General features: G+C 31.0%; 1 protein-coding gene and 1 non-coding gene across 2 annotated transcripts; one reads left to right on the top strand and one right to left on the bottom strand.

Annotated features, from left to right (window-relative positions):
• The first annotated feature begins 353 nt into the window (after positions 1–353).
• Positions 354–1,025, top strand: LOC147075376 (uncharacterized). The gene has a single exon (XM_085942461.1). It carries the CDS (start codon positions 354–356, stop codon positions 1,023–1,025), a length of 672 nt encoding a protein of 223 aa, XP_085798587.1.
• Positions 1,026–17,557: 16,532 nt separating this feature from the next.
• On the bottom strand, positions 17,558–17,630 carry TRNAV-AAC (transfer RNA valine (anticodon AAC)). The gene has a single exon. It is a non-coding gene; the product is annotated as a tRNA-Val (tRNA).
• Positions 17,631–27,257: the final 9,627 nt, after the last annotated feature.

Raw genomic sequence — 27,257 nt, 5'->3', positions numbered from 1 at the left:
AGATACTCGCCAAACTATTAAATTTTAAGGTTAGAAGAATTATAAGTTAGAATCCTTTTTACAATCTTCCTAGTATTTACGTCCTCGATTGAGTTTTATACTTTCCTTCTTCATACTCATAATTTTCTTAACCAGCAAACTTTCTAATATTTCTATTCCTAAATATTTATCCCATGTTTGGAATAAAAAACTTCCGAGAAAGAAGAGAATTAGAAGGTATTCCTTCAATAGACATAAGTGTTCTGAAACAATCGGAACCAGAAGTGAATTTTTTTAAGGAAAAACCAATGCTATTTTCCAAAGCTAGCACCTTCACCAACCTAGAGGATATTTTAATGAGGCAAAAAAATCAGATGTACACATCAGCAAGAATCAATAAAGAAGCTTCTGAGGAGGATCTTTATGAAAATAACGGTGGGACTACGCTTACATTGAAAATAAGCAACAAACTGATTATTGCAGCTGACACACGACACAACTCAGGATACACCATAAATTCTAGGAATATGAGTAAAATTTATAGGATTGGAGACTTCTTTATTACAACAACCGGTTTCCATGCAGATGGATATGAGGTATATATTAAACTACTGTATGAAATCCAAAAATACGAATCTCACGAGAACATAGGAATAAAAGCCGTAGCTCATCTCCTACATAACATTCTATACTCTCATAGATTTTTTCCACTTTGGTCATACTGCTGCTTGTCTGGATTTGAGGAGTGTAATGGCATTAAAACTCCAGTAATATATTCCTATGATTGTGTTGGTTCGTATGATCGTGTAAGCTGTAGAGTTGATGGAACAGCAACATCTATGATTCAGCCGTTGCTAGATTCATGGATAGATGGGAAGAATTTTGAAGGCTATCAAGGAATAACCTTCGATGATGCAATTAAATTAGTTAAAAAGGCGTTTGATTCCGCATCTGAGAGAGATGTGTTTACTGGAGACAGTCTAGAGTTATACATATTTGATGGAGAAGAGATAACACATGAGTTTGTTGATTTGAGAAAGGATTAAATATTGATAATCAAATGAGGCTTAATTATTATCCAAGGATAAGGCTTAGAATTACTTTCTGTTAAATATTTTTTAAAAATCTTAAGAACTTCAGTCCTGTAAGAATTAGATACTTGGAGATAGGTAGGTATAAGGATATTTTAAGCATAATTGTGTATAAAAACATCTTAAAAATACTTTGAATATCACTTGTGAGATTTATTTAATGTTTATTTGGTTTAATTATTATTTTCAATATTTTTTAAAAATGATTAAATTTTATTAACTTTATTAATATCCAACATAATTTTATCAATTTCATCAATCATATCATCTTCTCTAATGACCAGCCTTTCCATGGTTTTTAAATTAATCAAATTTAGCTTACCTTCTTTTTCTTCATTTTCTCCAGTAAATACACCAACCTTAAAATCATTCTTAATTGAGTAACTAATTTGATCTTTAAAGTTTATTCTTTTACCTGTAAATGTTTCAGCACGGTAGTTTGGCCACAGCTTGTTTAAAAGACGCATGCGGTGTTCCAGCACCAAACCGAACCCTGATCCTACAAATACCTTTAAACTGTCAAATATTGGCATATTTGTCGTTTGAATTAAGGCACAAATTCTGGAAATTCCCATAGAAAATCCTACACATTGCACTGAATGATTTGATATTGATCCGCATAGATTGTCATACCTTCCCCCACCACAAATTGATCCAAATTCATCACTGTTGTATTTGCCCTCAATTATAATTCCCGTATAGTATGACAAGCCTCTTGCTAAGCTCAAATCAATTTTCATCCTTGTAATATCATATATCCTTGTATATTTCAGTAGCAATTCCATTTCTAAAATAGCCAATTTAAATTCTCCATGAATCTTCTCTGGGCTTTCAACTTCTGTCTCTAATACAGAATTAGAACATGAAAGATCGCTTATTTGTAATGATGGAAACTTATCATTGATATCTTCAACTTTCATAGAAGCATCTGCAGATTTATTGGCTAATTTACTCTTCAAATACTGTAATATTTCTTCATTTGTTCCTGTTTGATTCATAAACTCCAACACATTTTCTATCTGGATATCACTCAATCCCTTTGCACGAAATTCATTTACAATTTCCATTTTGGTAAGTTTATCAGCTTTATCGACTGTACTACATAGAGATGGCCATAGTTCTTTCGAAATTTTACAATATTCTAGCAATCCCATTAGTATTCGTCTATCATTAACCCTTATTGTAAAATCTGGTAGATTGAAAAAACCTTTTATCTTTTCTAAAATATCTGAAATCATTTTTATTATTTCTGACTCATCTACCATTTTCAGATTATCTCCACTGATGTCGAAATCAGCTTGTGAGAATTCTCGTAGTCGGCCTTTGGATGGATTATCTCGTCGATATACATTTCCAATTTGATACTTCCTTATTTTTTGAATTTTATTTCTACTCAAATATCTTGCGAAAGGTACAGTTAGGTCATATCTAAGCGAGCAAATATCTCCTCCTTGGTCTTCTAGGTTAAATATTAGCTTGGTATCCTCCCCATACTTATCCTGCAGATTACATCTTAGTTCAAATGTTGGGGTTTCGATTGGCAATCCATTGTGTACTTCAAACACATCTTTGCATATGTCAGTTATTTTGTTTTTAATGGCTGATTCCTGTGGACCCAAATCCAATGTGCCTTTAGGAGGTCGTAAGTTATCCATTTTTTTCAATTTGCTAGACGTCTTCATGAGGACTATATAAAATTCTCAAAATATTTCAAAATCATGAAAACCATTGCTATGCATAGGATTAAATAAATTTTGATTCAAATGATACTCCAATATGAGTCTAAACTCTTATGAAAGAATTCAAATTATGTAGAATATCTAAGTAATAATACTATTTATTGTAACTTTATAAATAATATATTATCTTGGAATATGTCATAGCAAGGCCTAGATTTAATAATAGTGAGTATACCGAATATTATGGCTTTTTAATATAGTTATATCTTCTAAAAAATTAGTAATATTTCCAGTTCAACAAATTTAGTATTTCACCATCTCAAAATATTTATCTCAGCCATTTTGTCCAAAACAGTATTTTATTTCTCACCGATATCCCCATTCTTAGTCAAGATTCCGAAACTAAAAACATAGATTAGGAAATATAATTCATATTTAGATGTGGTCGAAATGTGGCGATTTTTTCAATTGCCTTTGATATATCTATATAGATAGATCCTTTTGTTGTTTCCTTAATTTTTTACCCTCCATGTTGGCAATCTCATTTCTAAGAATTGTGATGGTTTATCTTAGTAATGTATTAGCAGCGCATATTTCCGTGGATTATTCAAAAACACCATATTATAGAATTACCAGGGCAAACGGAACAAAATCACCAGATGTTAAAAAAACCTATTTCAATATTAGGAATTTATATCTGGACAAGTTGTCTGAAAAGTCCTCTCCCACTTCTTTGACTGATTTCAATGAAATATTTGAAGCTTCAGAGAATGAGATCAGTAATCGCGAAGAAGTTCAACCAGATAAAAATATCGAATTTAGTGGTGGGAAGGATATGGCCAACAGTTCCAAAAATATACACTCTATTCATGGAATGGAAGTTGAAATGAAGACATTAGCGAGCTTCTACTATGAAGCAGTGTTTGGAAGAATAGATACAGATCAAAGAATCCCAACAACAATTTCTACAAGAAACTATTTTGATAAAAAGACTAATAAAAACATCGCAGAAATATTCTGTAATTTAAATTTGAGCACCACTGTCATACCAGAATCCACTTCAGCAGCTATATTTATCGCACAAAAATATCCACTTCTTAATGAGTGTGATGTATATTCTTTTAGAGGAAGAAATATGACATTGTCTAAATATAAAATTATTATAAAATCATCAGTTGAACAAAATCGAGAAGATACAACCTCAAGAACTTCTGAAGGGTTGGAAATTAAGTCAGATAATACTATCGAGAAGAAAGATTCTGATGCAAAAGGGGATGAATCTGCTAATATTGAGGAGGTTAAAGATAACTCTGATGTGAGAAAATTAGATAATGACAAGAATATCAATAACTCGAACAATGAAGACGATTATAAAGAATTATCTGCCTTGACTCATCCAAATGTTACAGCAAAAGAAGATAAGGCTAAACTTAAAATAGTATGTAATGGACACAATATAATTTCAAGATTTTCGGACTTTTCGATTGAAAGTATTGTTGAGGAAGAAATGGTCAATGCACTACAAAGTGCCATTGAGGAGGCCTCTTATATTACAGACAAGGATATAACCATTTTGCCTAGATATGACCCCGGCAAATGCTACGCAGATGCTAGCAGATTGCGAAGACTGCTGCTTAAGCAGATTCCTTATTTTGATGAAATTGAAGATGCAGGCATTGATTTCTATAAAAATGGTAAGCAAATAGGTGTCATCCATTCTTTGAAATTTAATGCAAAATATATTTTTCAAAGAGTAAAGAACGAAATAGAACTGAGGTTTAAAGAAGTTGTTGGGTTAACCAAACAAAATGCCAATGTATTTTGCATAACTGATTATTTTAATTTTATGGAAAGAATACCAGTAAAGCTAACACAAATCAGCACGATGGATATCTTACGAGCAAATGAAAAGATGGATGATATTGAAATTGAAGATGATAGCATAGTTAAAATGACAACGAATTTTAGCGCTAAATATATGGGTCTAAGAAGTAGAATTCAAACCATTAAACATGCGAAAAAAATTGCAGAGTCTGAGTCTTATCTTCAATTTAAAACCCTCAGTTTTGAAGATTTTGCAGCCATTGCGCTGCAGAAGGGGGATTTAGTTAGCATGTGGCAAGAGTTAGAACAGGACACCAATAGTTCTGAAATCGGGACATTTAATGATGTTTTATATAGTAAAAGCAATGAGTTGGAGAAGGAGTATTTTATGCTTTTGAAAAAAGATAATGATGCAATAACCAATTCTTCCCTAAGAAATTCACTAAAAAGTGGATTTGAGAAGGCACTTACTGAAGCAAAGCAGATCGGCAATATTGATTTAACTCAAATGGAAGAATGGTATGAAGAACATTCTAATAATTTCAGAACAATTAGAGAGTTTAGGGATAAGACGATTGAATTGCGTCACAAAATTACCAAGGAAAAATATAGAAAAGAAATGGAACTCAAAAAGTTAGAGGAGGAAGTGAAAAAAGCAATATCTGAAAACAAAAACAATGAAAAGGAGCTTTTGGAGAATATTAAGACAAGGGCACGTGAGAACAATCGTGATCGTGAGGAATCACTTAATCCTGAGAGTGGTAAGTTGGAAGATAATGAATCAAAGTTTTCCAGAAAGGATGAATCGTTTGGAAAAGCTCTGGAAAATGATATTTTAAACGAAAGCAAAGAAGTGGAGGAAAGTGCCAAGCAGGTTATATTGTAGGTTGAATAAACATCTTTGTTTGCATAACGGAATTACTTAATATATTTTATAAGTAAGAGAACAATAGAAAAACTGGACTGATGTTTAAGTTTGCAATAATAATCTCTTTATTAAATATTATTTAACTTAAACATTCGTATCATCCACTGATGAAACCGGCTCTGTATTGACTGCGAAGTAACTAAATGCAAGCCAAAAAGGGTCATATTTTGGAAAAAATAAAATGAATATAGTCAAACCAAAAACAACAATCAGATCGACATGGTATTTTGGTGACATAATGGTTTCTTGTGAAGTAGACTTATTGATCTTTACACTATCATCGATACTATTGTATGCTGTTAACAGAATAGTAACATATTTTGAGGCAATTCTGGTTTTAAGAGTATGTTGGTATTTTTGAATACAAGAAATAAACTTGCTCAAATCGTCTCCATTTCCTGACAAATTTCCAATTTTTGATATGGTATAGTATAGTTTCTTGTCTTTATCCTTATAATAAATCAGGACTAATTTTTTATTGGATTCTAAAGAAGAGTTAGAAATTAAAACGCTAAAACTATTCTTTAAAATACTTTCAAGCTTCATATTCTGTGATTTAAGTTCCAAATAGTACCGTATTGTACAATCCAAATCTTTATTAAGCGTGCAATTCATGTGGTTGGCAATGTCAGGTAATAATTGAGGAGTGAAATAACTTAGAGTGGATTTGTTAATATGCTCAATAGTTTCATGAGATTTCTCAACTTTAACACTTCTTGTATTTCCAATAATACATGAATCTTTATCTTCTTTTTCAAGTATTTTTAAATCTTTTAATTTGATTAGATTTCCATTTACTCTATCACTCTTGATTAAACTACATGTAGAAATCTGATTTTGTGTTAATAACAGAATATCCAATAGAGTAATGGGTGTTTCTGTATGAATGACTATGTTCATACTGGGCAGATCTTTTTGTGATTTTACTGTATCTTCAATTGTTATAGATAATGGCTGGTATTCCAGATCAACAAATAAGACTTCTTCTAGTAGGTCAAGATAAATTAAAGATCTTAAAGTCATTAGAGGTGTGGTAATGCTATAACAGATAGATAAATATGTAAGGATGAAATTTTTCCTTAAAACCATTTGATAATTAAGGGTTAGTTTCTCAATATTCAAGCTATGCAAAGGGGTTACTATTATTTATGTTAATACATGCTATCAACAATTCTCTTCTTAATGAAAAATTTGCTATGTTTTTAAGTGTGAAGGATGTTATTCTCAATAAGATAGAATTTTTCTATGTAATGTATTGATTACCACTTTAATATTGTACTTTGAATATCCTCACAAATTAATTTGTTTTGATAGGTATGAGAGTTAAACAAGAATATAGTTGTAATTTACTCTAATTGATAACCATAAAATTGTTCTTTATTCTCAGTACTTTTAGTTTAGTATTCCTTCGATTTGATTGCCCATGATTGACTCTGAACAAACAAAAAAGAAACAACAAGAAAATAAGGAAAAAAGCAGTTATAAGCATGATATGGATCAACTTTCTAAAGGAATAGGTGAACTAAATGTTTCCCAAAGTGAAAATCATAACTCTATAGTTGAGTCTAGTATCGAAATACATAATCCAATGAAAAACATAGAGAAATCAAATATTGAGGAAACGAAAGAGACAGTTAGTAAACAAAGTAATAATCGGTTGGTAGTGGATGAGAATCAGTCTGGAATGGAAAATAAGATTATGGCTGATAATAGTAAGATCGATGAAGAAAATTTAATTAAGGATAGTAGAAAAGAGAGCAGTATTACTGATGGCATTAAAAACAATATAATTCTTACGCCTAATAATTTCTCTAATAATGATTTCATTAAACCTAATGAACTATTACCATTATCTATTGAAATTAGCAACTTTCCTAAATCGATTGATACATCTTTTTCAACTGAATTTTCTAAGAAACTCCATTCGTTTTCACAGGCATCTGAATGGTTTGATTTTATTTCCATACTAGGCTCGTTGGAGGATACCTTGAATAAATACTCGGTAGAATATATTTGCTGTGTACCTATTTTGGTGAAAAGACTGAATCAATGCCTAGATGACAGTCTACCTGCAGGAGTACATATTAGAGCTATAAGATTATATATGAAAGTGATAGAAAAGATAGGTAAAGGAGTGATAGAAGTAAAAGGTCATAAAGATGTTATTAACAAGAATATGAATGAACATGGTGCCTCTAGTAATAATAAATCAGCCATTTCATTTGATAGGCTGGAGTATATTCGCAATATATTTCCTTTACTAACTATTGGAATATACGAATTTTCACTTTCCTGCAAAATGTTAGTAATTGAAGAGTATCTTGATTTAATAGAATATTACATAGTACCAATGTTCAGGAAATTGAATGCTAATAACCATAGTATAAGTGGTATTAATAATAATATCGTTGGTAATTCTAATGGTATGATTGAAGGTATATTGTTAAGCTTATTACCCACGTTGGAAAATGAACTCAATGATAGCTATGATAGGTCTTATAGATTACTTAGTGAGTTAGTAGACACTTATGATACAATGAAATGCTACACTATTTTATGGAAGTTGTTTATTAGATATTCGAATATAAGAATAAGTGTAATACAGTTTATGAATAAACATAGCAGGATAAGGGAGATATTGGGGCGAATTGCTGGCAATGATGATGATTGCGGCAATAATGTATGCAACAACAGTAATGTCTCTATTTCCAATCTTGCATATATTACTACTGTTTATAAATCAGCCTTTATAGTTGGCTTAACTTCTGATTCTTCTTTCATAATTAGAAACATTTTGGAATACACTTCAAGCCTATGCAGAATATCAAACAAATGCTATGAGTTTGTAAGAGAAATAAAGATGATTGTTCTAAAAGTACTGCTTAGAAAAGAAGCATCGTTAAATAGAAGGGTGTTTAAGTGGTTTGATAAAGAAGATAATATCAAAGAGGCGCTTTATGGATATATTGATACAGATATTATTAGGGATAATAATAGTAGTATCACAGACATTACCACTAACAGCGCAGCATATATTAAGTTGATTGAGGAAAATTTAAATAATTTTTTCAAAATCTCCCTATTATTACCAGAATTCTATCATGAATACATTATAAAAGGTATACTACTGCTAAGTGATTTTCATAATGGTGAGCTATACAACAATACATTAAAACTAGCCAGAATATGTTTAAATCGAAATATAACTATCTTTATAGATTTACTCTATAAGGAGTTAATTAATAGCAATAATACCATAGATGTTACTAAAGCTATTGTGTTTTCTATTAGAAATCTGTCTTTACCTATAGATCAGTCCAATTTAAACTATTCCAAAGCAATAGTAGAGGGATATTACAATAAACTAATAGACCTAGAATTAATCAAAGAATACTTTGACTCGATTGATGGAAATACCAGTGATGATGTTAAGAATTGTATTTTTATGACTGATTATTCCGACTACAAGTTACAATTTATAGAATACTACATTAAAAGCAATGAAGTTAATGCGGATAGTGAATATTTAGACAACTTAAAGGTGTATTTAACTATACATTATGATTATAAATATTTGGTGGAGTGTTTGAAATTAATTAACAATAACACCTATAGTTATAAGTTATTTGATACCATTTGGTTAGATTATTGCAAGACGGGGAATATGGAATACATTTTGTATTATAATATTGAGGAATATTTAATAGATCTATACAGTAATGATGATATAGTAGGTAAGCGAAGTGCTAATGAGAATAGATCTGGTGATTCATTAATCAATTTGCTTTCTATATCTATCAATCTTAATAAATATCACTCACTATTCCTTTTCTGTAGATTAGTATGTCCCGTGGAGTATCTCATATTAATACAAGGAATAAAGGAAATAGGAATAATAGAGACAATAGTGGCTAATTTAAGCAAGCAAAATAATTCCACCAGATATAATTCACTTGTGTTTTCTAATCTGAATTTATTGAATGTTCTGCACGATTTATTACAGAATGACCTGCTATTAGAATATTGTGAAAAAGAAGAATTGATTAGAGAAGCGATAATAAAAATATTGAGTGGTATAGTAGATATGTACAATACTAATGATAGCAATATTAGCATTGAGAATAATTCTTATAAGCCTATAGCCTTGATTTCCCTACGTATCCTATCGGTAATTACCATTGCCACCAACAATACTAATATTATTAAATCGGTTTGTAGAATATGGTCAGATCCAGAACTGGCTAAGTATTCATTATTCTTACTAAAGGATGAAGTCGACTTTGTAGTAACCATATATGGTAGTTATTACCCTTTAATATTTAGTATAATGGGAAATGAGTTTATAGAAGAATATATAAAAAGGATAATTGCAAGGATTAATATAGGTACTATTGCTAATGTTGGTAGTGTCCGTATTAATGATACAACCTCTCTTTTATTTTTGAATACTCTTATTTGCTCTTATAAGTATCTAACTGGTTCCTTTAAATATTACAAAGATTATTATAGAACAGTTTTAAGGGGCGTAATAGATCATAGGGAGGTTAATCAGAATACCATTAATTTTATACACAAGTTATGGATTAATAATAATAGCTTATTTACAAAAAAAGTGGTGAAGTATATTCAAGCAAAGGAGACAATAAACAAGTATAATTTTTCAATCTGGTTACCTAATTGTCCTTTCCATTTGGAATTGTTTAGTAAACTGATCCCAGAATTGTCATCCAAAGTAATACTGAATATATTGATAGTAATATCTGCATCAAATGATTCTTTGGTGTCAAGTATGATTGATTATTCTTTCAGCATATTAAAAGAGAAATTAGCTTATTCCTCCCTTTCTGAGGATGATATTTTATTGTCGATTTATGTTAATATTATACAGAGTGACAAATCCATGATTAATAATATATTATTGAATATAGAAGAAAATATTAATACGTATAAGTACGACACTAGCCATTGCATAATCAATGCTGATTCCAACTCAGATTGGATTGGCCGGTTATCTGGCCTAAATCGCATAATTTTCTTTATGTTTCCGCTGATGCTTAGAACTCCCAATTTTATCAATAATTACAGAGGCATAATATTCAGTAGAATAAAGGACATTGAAATACTAAGAATAATCGAGAAAATAAGCATTCTGGGCCATACAGCTCATAAGAAATATGATCAAATAGGGGAATATAATTATGTCATATTGATTAACAATCATATTCAGATATCTTATTTCAATGCTATATTAGATTCTTCTTTATATCCTTCGCGCATAATCCTTAGGAATTCCTTTATGGAATTCATCAAAACATATTTACAGAAAGATTCTTTCTTTGTTCCAGATTATAACAGACTATTAATACTATACAAAATATTCAAGGGAATTTTTAGAAGTAGAAACGATCAAATAAATGATAACACCTCTGTTATAAATAACGGCAATGCAGCCATCATTAATAGTGATACTAGTCCAGATCTTCTAAATTCTAATGGCATAGAAGATATTGATTTCATTCCTTTCATTAGTCATTTCATCTCAGCTGTTGATTCTACCTTCTTTTACTCTTATTCTACAAGATTATTTGCTTTAAAGAGAATCTCTTTCTTAATTCTTACAGGAAATTATAATTTAATTACCAACTACCACAATGCTTCAAATGCATCTGTATGTTCCAATGTTATTGTCTTTATTCATGGACTTCTTTCAAAAAACCCTAATCTAGAGCTACGTAATTCTATATATACATTAGTTAGAATATTATTATTGAAAACTAGCCATAAAAATATAAGGCATTTGTATCCAATGATTATAGAAAATATGTTAGATAGCGTAAATGAAATAGATAAAGATATTCTTGTTAATATACATATTAATAGTTTTGATAAGGGTACAAGTAGTACATGTACAAATGATAATAAGTGTACTAATAATTGTGGCCATCCAAATTCGATTATTAACCATTGCTATAGCTGTTTAGAAACCATTTTCAACGGTGAAGGTGCACAAAACAATACCACTAACCTGTATGCTGTTATGTCCATCATCGATATCAGTGAATTCTTAAAAAGTAAAATATTCAATTTTAAGAATATATTGAACCATTTAAGAAAAAAATTACAAGTTAATGTGAATAGTAGTCATATGGCCAGTTTCAGATCAAATATGAACTCTAGATTGTTTTTTAGATTTCACTCTTTAAAATTTACCAAATACTATCTGGAAAATACCGACTTATATTATGACCAGTTTATTGATGACAAGAATTGTCAAAGAGATTATGAGGATGCCGAACAGTGCATATTAAGAGAAATGAGTAAATAAATCTATACAAAATTTATAATCTGACTATGTAGCTATTATTATTGATTAAAATAGTTAATATCTGATCTGTAGAATATTAATATCTATCATATTGATATCCTCAGATAACGGCATGGCCTTTTATAATACCAAGAATTAACCATATTTTTAACAATAAGAAGAATCATTTGAAACACCTAGCAGCACCAACGAATAAGAACCCAAAATGAAAGGCTCATACAATGTTAATGAAACCCGCATGTGTGTTGTATAAAAAGACCACCCCAATATTCAAGTTACACCCAATAAATATTAATAATACATAAATGTTTCAAAACTTCGCAGAATGAAAACACTCATTCCCTCTTAAAATACATTATCTCTTAAAAACCTAATGAAAACCGAAAATCCAAACTAAAAATTTCTATTAAAAAGATTGGTCAGATAACTTACAAAAATCCATATCATCAGCGGCAAAGCCTAGTTTCACGATTTATAAGTGCTTCCTCTTCATTCCAACCGCGTGAGTCTCAATTTTTTTACAAATTAAGATATGACGAGCTAAACAAAAGATTCTGAATAGTATTCTCGACATGGGGGTAAAGTTTGAAAAAATTATTTATAGTAAAAATTTTCTAGAAATTTTTTCAAAATCTCGAAAAAATCTACATCAAAGACAAATTTAGAGCAACTACTGATGATAAGCATAACTGTAGTAGAATGGTCTTTAATCTTTTCTACATAAACATATATAATTAAGTAACAATATGAATTCTTAATAAATCTTGTTAGAAATAATTCAATTTCACTAAAGCGTTTGTTTTATTGAATTATATTATTCAAAAGTGTTGCATTTGCATTATTACTAGAGTAATAAGAAAATACGATACATTATATGGATTAATTATTGGAGATCCTTGCTATGTATTGATATTACTGATCTTTAACAATAAATTCTAAATATACCTTTGCCTTCTAATACTTCATAATAATCAGTACTAGTAAATGCTCTAATTTTATTAGGCAACAAAGTGGAGTTCTGTTTGTTCCCACACTGTATCTTCACATTTACATACTGTCCCTTTTCAAATTATAAATTTTTTGTAAATTTTTTTCCAGTCACCCTCATGTCAAAGGGAACACCAAGTATGGGTAAGCGCCACACAAAGAATCATTTACTTTGTCCAAGATGTGGAAATATGGCTTATCATAAACAAAAGCGCCAGTGTGCTTCATGTGCTTTTCCACAAGCAAAGAGACGTACACCCGGCTCTATTAAAGCAAAGAGGAGAGGCCAGTTCGGATGTGGCAGAATGAGATATATGAAGATTGAAAGAAAGAGAGCTGCTGCAGGGCATCCTGAAAACCCATTACTAGCCCCATTAAGACAGAAAATAAATCATTAAATTTATAAAAATATCTTTTCTAGACCATACAGATTTTTGTCATGGCATGGTATTCATTTCTCGATTTTCAATTAACTCTGCAATTATTTATTTCTGGTTTTAAGTTTCTTGCATCATTCATTACATTGAGGAAAGGCAGTCCAACTTTTATAGACTAGTTTTGACCGACAAATTACCTTTGTTAACAAACAGACTTTATTAATTTTTTCAATTAAAACACTTTGTTTATATATTTGCCCATAAATGCACGGCTTGACCCATTTAATTCTATGGACAATCATCTCAACAGAAACTTCTCTGGGTAACTTTGAATTCTATGAAGACAAGGCATATAAAAATGTTTTTTACGAAAATGGAGATTCTAAATATATCTCATATTTCGTTGATTCTACCGATTTGTCTGAAGATGCGGCAGAAATATTAAAGTTTTCCAAGTCCATGTCTGTTTATCGAAATTTTGTTCAACAAACTGTTGAAAATTTACCAGTGACCGAAATGATGGCAAAAATCCTCGAGACTGATGAAATTAATTTTGAAATTTTGGGAAAAAACAAAAAAAGTACAAAATATATTCTGAGACCTACAAAGCACATTCTTATGGTTAGAAATGGTACGATAATAAATTTGGGCAATTTTTACTCTGCTACTTTTACTGAGGGTAATGTGATATTCAAATATACAAATGGAGATAGAAATTTTGGAAATGGAACTAATTCCACAAACATACAGTTTGCAGGTGCTTTAAGGCCAGCTTATAGGAAATATTACTTGGGGGGGATCGATCTTTATGGATTTACCATTGAGCTACCGGAATTAACCAGGACTCGATATCAAGTTGGTCTTAAAACACAAATAAAAAAGGATAATGTAGTGAGTCGAAATAATGATGAAGATAAGTCTCATAACGATGAAATAAGAAATGATGCTGATAACCTTAAAAGTAACCATATTGAAAATTATACTGTAGAGGATCTCAAAAATGATACTACAGATAACCATATTAGTAGCAATACTGATGAAATTTCTACTGTACACGGTGGTATGGAGTCGGAACATATTGATTCGGTAGTAAATGATCCTGTTTCACCCGATTCATTCTCAACGGAGCATTATCTTTGATTAAAATGTATTTTATTTGGGTAATTTTATTTATCAAATACAACGTCCATTTATTAACTTATTAAATATTTTATAACTTCTACTAATTCCAGAATTTCTTCATATCTTTTTTGATTATTTTTAGTGAACTGGGCTTTTTCTAAAGTATGCTTTTCAATTTCCCACTTGATTATTTTATTTTCACGTTTTAATTGGTAATTTTCTAACTTCAACATTTCAATTTGTAACCTATTCTGTTTTGTAATTTCTTGTGTGTGATTCTTTTCCAAAACTGTTTCAAAAATTTGAGCCTTCAAATATCTTTTATACTTCTCCAATTCCATCGATAGGTATTCTATCTGATTTAATTTGTCAATTGGACAGTTTACAGACAATTTATCAAGGATAGCTTTTGTGGATAATTCACTTGGTGTAATCAACTTATTTGCTGGCGATAGCTTTCTTGTTTTAACATCCTTAAATTCATTGGCTTCATTTCTTTGGCATAATTCATTAGTTGCAGGTTTAATAAATGACTCATATGCTTCCTTGTATACCAATAGATTCTTGATTTCGCCTTTATATTCCTGCTTTAACTTGTTCAACTTTTGATTTTTCTTCAATATTTCAGATTGAATATTCTCATATTCTGATTTTTTAATGCAAATGTTGTCACAATCCAGGGACCATTCTGAATTTTCATCTATAACTGATTCATCAAACTTATTTGTCAAAGTTGCCTTGTTAGTATTATCTTGTGAATACGTAGATGATGTAATTTCTGATGGGTCTGAAGATTCTTTTTCTTGAGCTGTTGGCCTTATGCTTGCTGAATTTCTACATACTTCCTCATTAAGATATTTCAAGTCATAAACTTTTTCTTGACTATCATTTACAACTATCGTAGATTCATTCATTTCCAACTTACCACTCTCTAAAAATCTTTTCTCTTTTCTGTTAAAAATACAATCAGTTTCATATTTTATTAGAAATTTTCCACGCTTTAAAGGCAAATCATTTTTTGTATATACATTCATTGGAGAAATACAAGCATCCAAAGTATTCTTGGAGTGGTTCCCACTATTTCTACTCTTTTCTGTGGACGATGCAGTATTAAAAATTCCGGACATATTTAGGAAAGAACTTAGAATTAATTCAGATACTGATTTTTCTTCAGAATGCATGGGGGCTACCAAATATAAAATATTTTATAAATTAGTTATTTTTTCATCGTTTTAAATGCAGCCTTGAGAATTACTGTTGGTGATATGTGAATTTAAACAATTTAAGCTTACCAAATTCGCTTATATACCCTCCCTTACATCATCAATCATCTTCCTACATACCTGGAAATAACATTGTAATAAGATAAGTAAAAGGCTTTTATACAAAATTTTCAACCAAATAATTAATTAGTTTATTTAAGCACTATTTGCTTCTGTAGTCACATCTTTAGCTTCATCTTTTTGATTTAAAACAAGCTTTCCATCTAATGTTACAGCTTTTTCTCTAATGCATTCATGAGTATGTGGTGGCTGCCTATGAGGCTTCTTAGATGATTCGTTGTGTTTAGTAGTGGTAGTTTCTGTCTTGGTAACATATTTATGCTGATTACACTTTACTATTGGAAGCTTCTTTGTAGAAGAAGCTGCTTTGGTTTCTGTAGTTGCTGATAGCTCCTTAGATGGGTTTTCAGGCGTCGTCTCGGGTTGCTGATTTTTTTCAACAGATTCGTTGTTCTCGCTCTCTTGATCAGTGGCTAAAAGAAAATTGGCAAATCCTAAAATCGACAAAAGCATTTATCAAAAATAGAAGATATTTTTTTATATAAAATTATGTTACAAAATTCATCAATCATCTAAAGTATTGCGTATTACAATGAAACAACATTGTGTTTCAGGTTCCAAACTTTAATGAGTAAGTGATATTCAAAAATTTAATGAGTAACTGTTATTTAAGAAATGATAATTATAAGGGGTTCGAGTGAAATTTAATCTATATTTTAGATTATTGTACAAATTTCAAAACCATTTCATTGTAGATATGTTGATGAATTTTATTGAAATACGTTCATTTGAAACAAAAAATTGTTGATAAATGTTTTATCCATAAATAAAACTCGAGTTAATACTGGAAGCCAGTAGTTGTTACAGTAAATTATTTATTGTTGTTTGATTTTAAATCTATCAATTTTTTAGAACTTTTCCCATTTTCTAAAGCTTTAAGCTTCTTGGTGCTTTTTCTAGTAGTTTGCGTTGATAACTCCATCCTTGGCTTTAGAAGGGTTGAGTAATCGTCGAGTAAGCTTGAAGATAAATGGTTGATACCATTAAAAGAATTGATCACTTGGTCATTTGAAGCAGTGTCTCTGGGATGGTACAGTAATAAATTATCATATTCCCTATGGATTCTTTTCATAGTATTGAGGTCGTAGTTATTTATTGGACTTCCAGGGTTATTAGTCTTTGATCCTGGGGTAGAAATATTCTTTTCTTCAACTAAACTATTTTGAAGTGGAGACTGTGACTGGATCATCTGAAAGAATGGATTGGCTTCTACATGGGTGTATACAAGTGTTAACTGGACAAAAAAGAAATAGGCCATCAGGATATTTGAGAAATTAAATTTATAAATTTATTTACCAATCAAAAATGATTCGTTTCAAGATGTATTGATGAGAAGCCATAAAAATAAGGCCAATCACTGGTTATTAAACGTCCTATCTATATTTTATAGTCTATCTCAGCTTATTAATTGGATAGATTATTTTTTAAAAGTATAGGCAAGTTTTAACATAAATTATTATTAATGACGCGATATATTGCTAAGTATAATTTATTGAACTTCATTCTGTTTCAGAAGATGGCGTAGTGGATGGATTTGGTTTCTTGTTAGTATGAGTAGTATTACTGGAAAACAATGTAGAAGTAAATGCGATAGTCAAAAGAGTAAGTGAGAAATTCATAAATTAGAAGTGGAAATTTAATTATATATATTTTTTAATCAAAAATAGACTAATAATGGTATACTCCTTAAAATTAGGAGAATTGATATGATATATGAATACAATAGAAACAAATAAAATATCGAAGATTTGCTTCCGATATCAACTTACCAATAATTCTGAAAGTGCATAATATTGGCCGAAAAGTTTAACTTAGTAGAGATGGTATTGATTATTAAAAACAAAAGTGATGAGTAAATTTATTATAAAATAATACAGGATAGGTTTTTTAGAATTCAAAAAATGTTTCCGACGAGGATCGAACTCGTGACCTTTAGCGTGTTAAGCTAACGTGATAACCACTACACTACGGAGACTTGCTAAGTCCAGCCACATAAATGAAATAAACTTTAATATCATTCTATTGGTAGATATAATGGCAAATGCCATTGATTTGTCAACTATTCCATAAAATTATATTATTTGTTAATACATTGATTATCAATACTATTAGGAGGTTGGATATAGATGATAAATTCCACCAACCTAATTTCAGTGAGTATTCTAAACATTAACTTCCTACGACTTTATGAGAACTTGCAGATTTTAAGAGAGAACTTAGTTACCCATATTCACATTGATGTTATAGATACATCTTACGGAGTAAAGAATATAAGTTTTGGCCCTGAGATTATCAATGAAATTCTAAACAATTTTGACTTTGTAGTTGAAATACACTTTATGATCCACAATCCACTTGCTGTTTTGGATCAAATCAATCTTAAAAAGGTTTCAAGAATTATTGTTGATACAGACCAATTTTATTCGATTCAAAACCATTTAAATGATTTAAAGCAGTCAATAGAGGTGGGAGTAGCTCTTAAACCAAATGAATACGGCTTGGATGTGATACAAATTTGCTCTGAAAGTAAAAACATCGTTACAGACACATTGAATCATAGAAATGAGGTAGGTATGATACAGGTACTTGTAAATGATCCAACCAAGTTAAATATATCAAAGATTAAAGTCGACGACAATCTACATAGGATTCTCTCTCGGGCAACATTCTGTTTAATAATGACAGTTAATCCAGGCATGGGTGGCCAATCTATGATTCCAGAGTGTGCTGATAAAATCAAGTATATCAAATCCAAATACCCACATCTTAAGATTGGGGCTGATGGCGGTATAAAGCTGTCTAATTTGAGGTTAGTTTTAGATGCTGATGAAATTGTAATAGGAACTGAAATAACCAAATCTTGTGATATTTCCAAGACTATTGAAGAAATTTGTGATGTATTTGAAGGATTCATTCGCTGATTTCGTGGTATTCCAATCTTGGGAACTTTTAAAGTATAAAAATGGCTCCTATGTCTATTTCTCTTCTAAAAGTTAATAAATATTTAGGTTTGTTTAATTTTCAAAACACATATTGTTTTATAATATTTTCAGAAACAGACTTGATCAATATTTTTCAAACATGTATCACAAGTGTAAGCAGTTCATTTTAAAAATAGAAATGTATTTCCAAACAATGATAGATGTAGTAATTCACTTAGTTTTATTATTTTTTATTCCATTAAAATGCGATTCAAAATCGAAACATGGAAATTCATTTGTGATATCCCTTAAGGACATAGATAATAGTAAGCAGCTATTAACACAGATTTACGAAAGAGCAGAATCTTTGGGATTCAATTTCTCGAAAGTCCTCAATACTACAAACAAGACCAATCTGGTCGAGCATTCAGATCAAACATTAGAGAATTCTTCGAACAATTTATTTGACAATTCAGTAAATGACTTGGGGATCAGGTTAGCAGAAGCACCCTCTGCTGGTAGTACTACGCCAGCAGGAAAAGGTGATAAAGCCCCAAAATCCGAGGCACCACAAACTGATACTAAAGCCAAATCTCCAAAAGCAGATAGTAAAGCTGGGGATCAGACTAAAGTTGCAAAGAAAGAAGAGAAGGCAAAAGCAAATGAGGAAGCTAAGACACAAAAAGAACAGAAGGTAAAAGAGGAAAAAGCAAAAAAAGAAGAAAAGACCAAGGCTGAAAAACCGAAGAAAGAAGCTAAAGCAAAAAAGGAAGAAAAGGCTAAGCGAGCAGAGGTAAATAAAGAAAAGAAAGAAAAGCAAGCAGAAGAAAATAAATCAAAGAAAGAAGACAAAGCCAAGCAAGCCAAGGCAAAAAAAGAGGAAAAGGCTGAGCAAGCTAAGGCAGAACAACCGAAGAAAGAAGCCGAGGCTAAAGCAAAAAAGGAAGAAAAGGCTAAACAAGCTGAGGTAAATAAGGAAAAGAAAGAAAAGGAAGCAGAAGAAAATAAATCAAAGAAAGAAGACAAGATTAAGCAAAACCAGGAAGCAAAAGCAGAAAAAACGAAAGCTGAAAAAGATGATAAAGAAAAGCCAAAGAAGGATGAAATTAAATCTAGTAAAGACAGCAAGGGTAATAAATCTACCGATGCAACCAAAACATTTTCAAAAGGAAAAGATTCAAATGCATCTACTTCCAAAGATTCCAATGCTAATTCAAAGAGTGATGTTTCAAAAACTTCTACTTCACAAGAGCAAGCAAGTAGTGTAGGATTCACTAAATCAGATACAAAAGATCCAACGGTTTCCACATCAGGCACACAAACAACTGCTCAGAGTGTAAATGCCTCAGTTCCTACATCACTTTACCAATCAAGTGCATCTCAGGTTATGCCTTCAACTATTTCTTCAGCAGCAAATCAGAGTGCCTCATCAAGCATGTCTTCTTTGATGTCTCAAAGTGATTTCTCCAATAGCATGTCTTCAACTGTGTCCTCTAGTATTATGACACCATCAATATCTGCCTCAATATCACAAAGTTCTATCCCGCCATCTATTTCCACGGGTTCAATCGGCCCTATAATGACACTTTCAGACATTAATCAGGCATCAATATCTGCAATCGCGACAAGTGTTGGAGTTAACGTTTTGCAAAAGCAAGAACAAATTGGTTCTGCAGTTACGATTGACCGTCAAATTGCCGAAAATATCCTAAAAACTTGTCCAAATTGTAAGACTATTGAAAATGTTTTAGTTTATAAAGATGGAGATGTATACAAAGATTACAGTGGAAAAATCAAAATGTCGATGACAAATGGTGTTCTTTCAGATAAGTCTGGTGCCTTTAAGGGTCAAGATTGTGGTTGCTCCAAGACAGAGATACCAAACGTTGGTAAGCTTACAGACACGGGACTTATTCAGGACAAGAGTGTTGATGAATCTACTTGCTCACAACAAAAGCAATATATTGAAAAATTGGCAAGCGCTTCATCGGTAGGAGGACCGAATGCCTCTGGAGGAGCACCCACAAGTTCAGCAGGAGGACCGAATGCCTCTGGAGGAGCACCCACAAGTTCAATAGGAGGATCGAATGCCGCTGGAGGAGCACCCACAAGTTCAGCAGGAGGATCTAATGCCGCTGGAGGAGCACCCACAAGTTCAATAGGAGGATCGAATGCCGCTGGAGGAGCACCCACAAGTTCAGCAGGAGGATCTAATGCCTCTGGAGGAGCACCTACAAGTTCAGCAGGAGGATCTAATGCCGCTGGAGGAGCACCCACAAGTTCAATAGGAGGATCGAATGCCGCTGGAGGAGCACCCACAAGTTCAGCAGGAGGATCTAATGCCGCTGGAGGAGCACCTACGGATTCAGTAGGAGGATCTAATGCTTCTGGAAGGATGCCTATAAATTCAAATGAATACAACGGATCAGATAATTATAAAAATACCAAGCAGGCTATAGGTCAGAATCAGTCAGAGCAGCCTCCAATTGTTTTTAAGTCTATAAAATTGAAATATGATTTAAAATGTAATGAAGAGCCAGAACGAGTTGAAGAAATATCACCCAGTGATTGTGAAGAGAAAATGGATGATTTGGAGACAAAGAAAGGTTCAGATTGTGAAGAGGAGCAGCCTCAAACAAATATCAAACCTGATGTTACTACCATTACGGAGCCACCGATTACTACAACAGTCTTCAAAACAACCACACAATTGTCATTATCAACGGTTATAGATTATAAGACAGTTACTAAAGCTCCTTGCACGAAAACTAAAATATTGCCTCCTAAAATTCTTTCCCAGGATCCAATTACGATATTCAGTACAATTGAGAAAGATCCTATTACAAAGACTGTTGATAGGACGATTACCGAATTTGAAACCATTTCATCTCAAGAACCTTATAGGCCAAAAAAGAAGTGCGATAAGAAGAAATCAGACGATTTAAAATTAAAACCTAATATTCCTAAAGAAAACAAGCCAAAGAGCCAAAAAAATTCTGAAAATGTTCCAGCGATAATACAAAAAATTCCAGAGAAACCTGCAAAATGTGAAGATGATGAGGTTGTGACAATTAATAAAACAGTTATAGTAGAAGAGGGTGCTAATGGAATTGAATGTGTACCTGATTGTCCATGTGATGCTGATGGATCATGTGTAAACCCATGTGAAGAACTAAGATGTGAAATTGTATAATCATATTTACATTTTGATAAATTCTACATATCAGAGAATAATTAATAAACTATATTGGCTAAATTTTTGAACTACTCTAACCCTGAGATAGAATAATATAATTTGATAAGACATCTCTTTTATTTTTCTGGTTTTTTATAAATACCTATAAAGTTCTTATTCTAACAATTACAATACTTTATTGTTATAAATTATTATTGTTCAATATTACATAATTATTTTCAATGGTCTAATAGTAGGTTTGATAAAACTACAGAACATTGTGGAAATATAAATTTTCAAACTATTTAATCAATTTATTATTAATGCTTATATCTATTAGAAAGATTAATCTGCATTATTGCATATTATTAATATTAATTTAACTAGGTACAAGATAGAATGGAAAAGCCTAACCAAAAGTTAGTGACTAATACTTCAGCCCACACAATTAGTGCCTGATATAATATATAGATAAATTACGCATATTTCCTGAGACAGTGATATTCAAAATTGCCTTTTAAAGAAACAATTTTTAATCAATCTCATTTAATTTTATTATTGAGGTAAATTGATTATTGAAATTCATAGCATAAGAATGTTGCTGCTTTTAAACAGATGTATAATACTGTCATAAATAGACCTATATAGTTAACAAAAATCCCTTAAAACTTTCATGAATGATATTTAATTCTTTATTGAATATAAAATTTCATGAGTTAACAACATGGGTTATGAGTTTCACATCGAGCATAGAAGAATCACTGGTGTAGTTGCACAGGATTAAAATAATTATTGTTCCGTAAAACAAAAGACATCCAGCCATAGCAACATATTTATACCTAAACTGTTCAAGCATTCCTAAGTTATATAAGGTAATAAATGCCATAATAGAAATTATCAGGAACTCGAAATATCCTAAATGGGTTAGAATACTATCTACTATTGTGATCATATTATAAGCATATTTCATGAAATTGTTAAAAAATAAACCTGGAAGTTCATAAAATTTATACAATTCAACAGACTTAACCTTTTGATTGTTAAAGAGGTTACCAACATATACTAGTGCGATACAAAAAGGCATCAAGATTTCAGAATAAATGCTATTCATGCAACTCACATTATCTACTTTATCCGATGGAACTGATATGCAAGAATCATGGATTTTTTTAATGCTTGGAACCGACATGGCTGATGAAAATACTCTGTTTAGCGTTGCATTACAAAATTGCATAATTTTAGAATCACTCATATGGGAATTTCAGAAAGATTTTTTCTAAAATCAGTTTTTATCAATAATGTCAAATATATTAATTGAATATATTAGTAAAGCACATTTGATACTATGGATTAGTTGGTTGTTAAAGTATTAAAAATAGAATGTTTGAAAATTAATCTTCCCAATTTGAAAATTATTTTTTATAAATGTAAGCATATATCAATTCTTTATTGATATTCAAAAAGTATACAAGCACATAAAAATATCATACAAATCTATATTTTTGAGATTATTAGGAGGATATACTGATAATAGCCCATGTCTTAGTTGCTTTAAGCGTAAATATAAATGCAAATCCATATTGAGGATATGTAATTTTATCATTGTAACATAGATAAATGTATTATGTGAAAATTCTGTTGTATTAAAGCTCGATCCTTTCAAATAAAAAGACACGTATACGGAAACTACATGTAGGTTTTTACAAGCCAATTATTGTCTCATCCTATTTGTTTGCAATATGAAACTGTTTATGCATTTGAAACTTATTTTATATTTAATTATTTTCTTTTTATAAACAAATAATGTTCCATTCGGTCATTTTATTTTTGGCAGAATTGATCAAATCGGAGATATTCGTTCCAGAGAAGTTGGATAGCTCATCTTTGGCAATCAACTTACCACAGATTGATAATGTAGAATTAGCAGACCCATTTCTAGCTTCAAACAATAAAGCAAACAATGAAAAACCTAAGGACGTAAGCATTCCACAGAATATGATAGATTTATCAAATTCAGATTCAAAGGTTAGGGACACTCTGCCTCAACAGGCATTGGTCACATCCCCGAACATATCAGAGTTAAAGATTGATTCAAAAAATAATCTTTTTGGATTTCCAGGAGCAGAAGATAAAGCAGAACCTTTCTGGACCGAAGTGATTATTGATGATAAAAAAACACAGGTCTTGGTAAAGTTGAAAAAAGTTACAATTTTAGAACCATATACTACTGTTACTAGGAAAGAAGAAAAGAAGGGAGATGTAAGCAAAAGTGACCAAACTAAACCCACAGTTAATATTCCTGGAAATAGTAAGGAAATCAAAAAGGATGAAGTAAAGAAGGAGAATAAATTTGAACAGGAAAAGGCTAGTTTAGAGAAGGCAGAAAAGACGAAAAAAGAATTTGAAAAAGCTGAAAAAGCAAAAAGAGAGTTTGATTTAAAGCAAATTAAACAGAAGGAAGAGGAGGTTGAGAAGGCAAAGAAGGAATTGGAAAATGCAAAAAAACAAATGGAAAATAATTCTGCACAATCAAAGCAGATAACTTCTGGTGATTCCAAAGCGGATAAATCGGTACAGAGTAAGGCATCTACGGAAACAAAAACCACTTCCCAGACAAGTTCTACAACAGAAAGGAAAAGAAAGGAAGAAGAAGCCAAGGAAAAGTATGAGAAGAAGCTAAGTGATGCAAAGACAGATGAAGAGAAGGAAAAGATCAAGATTGAGGAGAAAGAACGAAAGAAGAAGGTTGAAGAGAAAGGATTAAAGGAAAAAGAGAAAAAGAAAGAGGAGGAAGCCAAGGAAAAGTATGAGAAGAAGCTAAGTGATGCAAAGACAGATGAAGAGAAGGAAAAGATCAAGATTGAGGAGAAAGAACGAAAGAAGAAGGTTGAAGAGAAAGGATTAAAGGAAAAAGAGAAAAAGAAAGAGGAGGAAGCCAAGGAAAAGTATGAGAAGAAGCTAAGTGATGCAAAGACAGATGAAGAGAAGGAAAAGATCAAGATTGAGGAGAAAGAACGAAAGAAGAAGGTTGAAGAGAAAGGATTAAAGGAAAAAGAGAAAAAGAAAGAGGAGGAAGCCAAGGAAAAGTATGAGAAGAAGCTAAGTGATGCAAAGACAGATGAAGAGAAGGAAAAGATCAAGATTGAGGAGAAAGAACGAAAGAAGAAGGTTGAAGAGAAAGGATTAAAGGAAAAAGATAGTGGCAAAACAGTTAATTCACAGAAGCCAGCCAATAAATCCAAATCGGATAAAGCTGTTCAAACAACTAAAGACTTTCCATTTATAAAAATACAAATGCCCTCATCTGAAAAGAAGGATAATAAAGGTAATAGCAAGAACAAAGAAACATCAACTAAAAAATTAGATAAGATTGATGATAAAAATGCCAAGGAGAAAAAGAATGAAGATAAATCTAAAAAATCTGAAAAGACTGGTGATAATTCTAAGAATCAAAAAGATGCCACGTCGTTTGGAGATATTTTGAGTGTTTTTAAAAATATCCCCAATCCATCTTCTGAGAAAGCCAATAGCATGTATGTGGAGGCTAAAATCACATTTCCCAAAGAAGAATCTATGAAAAAGCAGGTTTATAACTTGAGTGGTTATATTGCTCCATCATAATAAATGAGTTTAGAAAAACGATACTTGAAAATTTAATACAATAATTTGTTGTATTGCAGCAATAGTTTCGTCTCTTTATCTTTAACAAATCTTTACAAATTTTACTTCTAAAACAGAAACTTTTACAGATTTAAAGAAAAATAGGCCATAAATACCAAATAGGTTGCTAAAAGAATGGATATCTCGATTATTTTAATAAATTATTGCTCTTAATTTGTAATTTCAGATAAATATCACATTTTCACGAGTATATTTAAAGTATGGTTTGATTAAATAATAAATAGAACTAGCTGTCTTCTACCAATAAACTCATATGTCTTGTCAAATGTTATTTGTTTTTAATTTTTTTCAGATTTTGTATTTTACATGTTTCATATTTGTAATCCTTTACTTCAAATAAGTTGCATAATATTTCAAACTTATGGAGCTAATTTTTGTTTTATTGGCAGGTATTTTTTCGAAAAACGAAATGGTTATGGTTGAAATACTTAAAACAGATCATATGGATGAAAATGGCTTAAAACTAGGCGTTGTTACCGAAATTGGTCATAAATTAGCAAAATCAATTGTTGAACCTGAAATTCCAATAATAATAAAATACAAGAGCCATTTCATCAAACCATATCCGGATGGAACATACTTTAATGAGCAAAGTTCCATCGATGGCCAACATTTTATAGAACAAAACAATAAAGACCATTGGATCGATTCACAAATCAAAAAATCCAATATTCCAACTCAATATCTTGATCATCCCAACTTTAAGAAAAAATCAAATAATTCAGATTTGCCTGAAGGCCCCTTAGAAATTTTGAAAAAGGCTTTTAAAAAAGACAGGAATATTTATAAGTCAAATAATTATAAAATATCCACAAAAAAAAGCTATGGTGATTCGAAAGATAATATAACCGCTTTGTCTTCTATAAACCACAACATACTCAATTCTAAAAGTAGTTTGATGGAGCCTACAAACCATTCCAATAGTCTTGATAAGATCAAGTTAATACCTACAACTATGGCATTATTTACTTATATTGTCAACAATCAAAGGGACATTACCAAGAAGCTACCAGCAATTCCAGGAATATCAGTTTATAAAAACGAAAATGATATGTACACCGACTTTTGGGGAAAATTAGAGTTTAATATGAAAGATGGTAAATTGATAGATAAAACAGGTAATTTCGAGGGTAAGGAGTTTTCATCTTTTGCAGATTTAATTTCCAATTCAAGAATGGGTGTTTCAGGATTTTTCATTGATAAAACTATCTCTCCAAAGGATGAAGCAAGAGGTATTGATTTAATAAAGCAAATAATTGTTGATCTTGCTACAAAACAGGCCATGGATATTAAAACATTTTTACAGAAAAAAAATCCGGATATTAAATCATTTGATCAGATAATCTTATATAATACGTATCCATTGAGAGAAGAGGATATCGTAGATGTTTGCATTTGTATAGACAAGGAATGCTCTGAACCATGCAAGGAAGTTAGAAAAGTATACAGAAAAGACTTAAAGTAAATTGCTTATTTTTAAAAATACTCTTATAAATTATAAATTTGGTTTTCATAGCAACAAAATATATCTTTCATCCAATATTATATTCATTTTGTGGTTTTTACAAGAAGTTTTAGCTTAAAAATTATTATTGGATCGTCAAAAATTTTTTAAATCCCAATAACCTTAACTTTTCATAAAAGCTCAATACATTCACATCAATACTAGAGGGAGAACACACATAACCAAAAAAGATTTTATGATATCTGTATATATACGATGCGCTAAAAGATATATCGATCATTTTATCGTATAATTACTTTTATTATGTTTTCTTAAACATAATACATACTATTACAAAAACGCCATTAAACCAACATAGGA

Source organism: Rhyacophila brunnea, unplaced genomic scaffold, assembly GCF_057557595.1.
Source record: "Rhyacophila brunnea isolate RB1 unplaced genomic scaffold, BYU_Rbru_1.0 scaffold_145, whole genome shotgun sequence".
NCBI lineage: Eukaryota > Metazoa > Arthropoda > Insecta > Trichoptera > Rhyacophilidae > Rhyacophila > Rhyacophila brunnea.
Note: the sequence above shows the minus strand (reverse complement) of the source record. Positions and strands in the feature narration are given on the sequence as shown.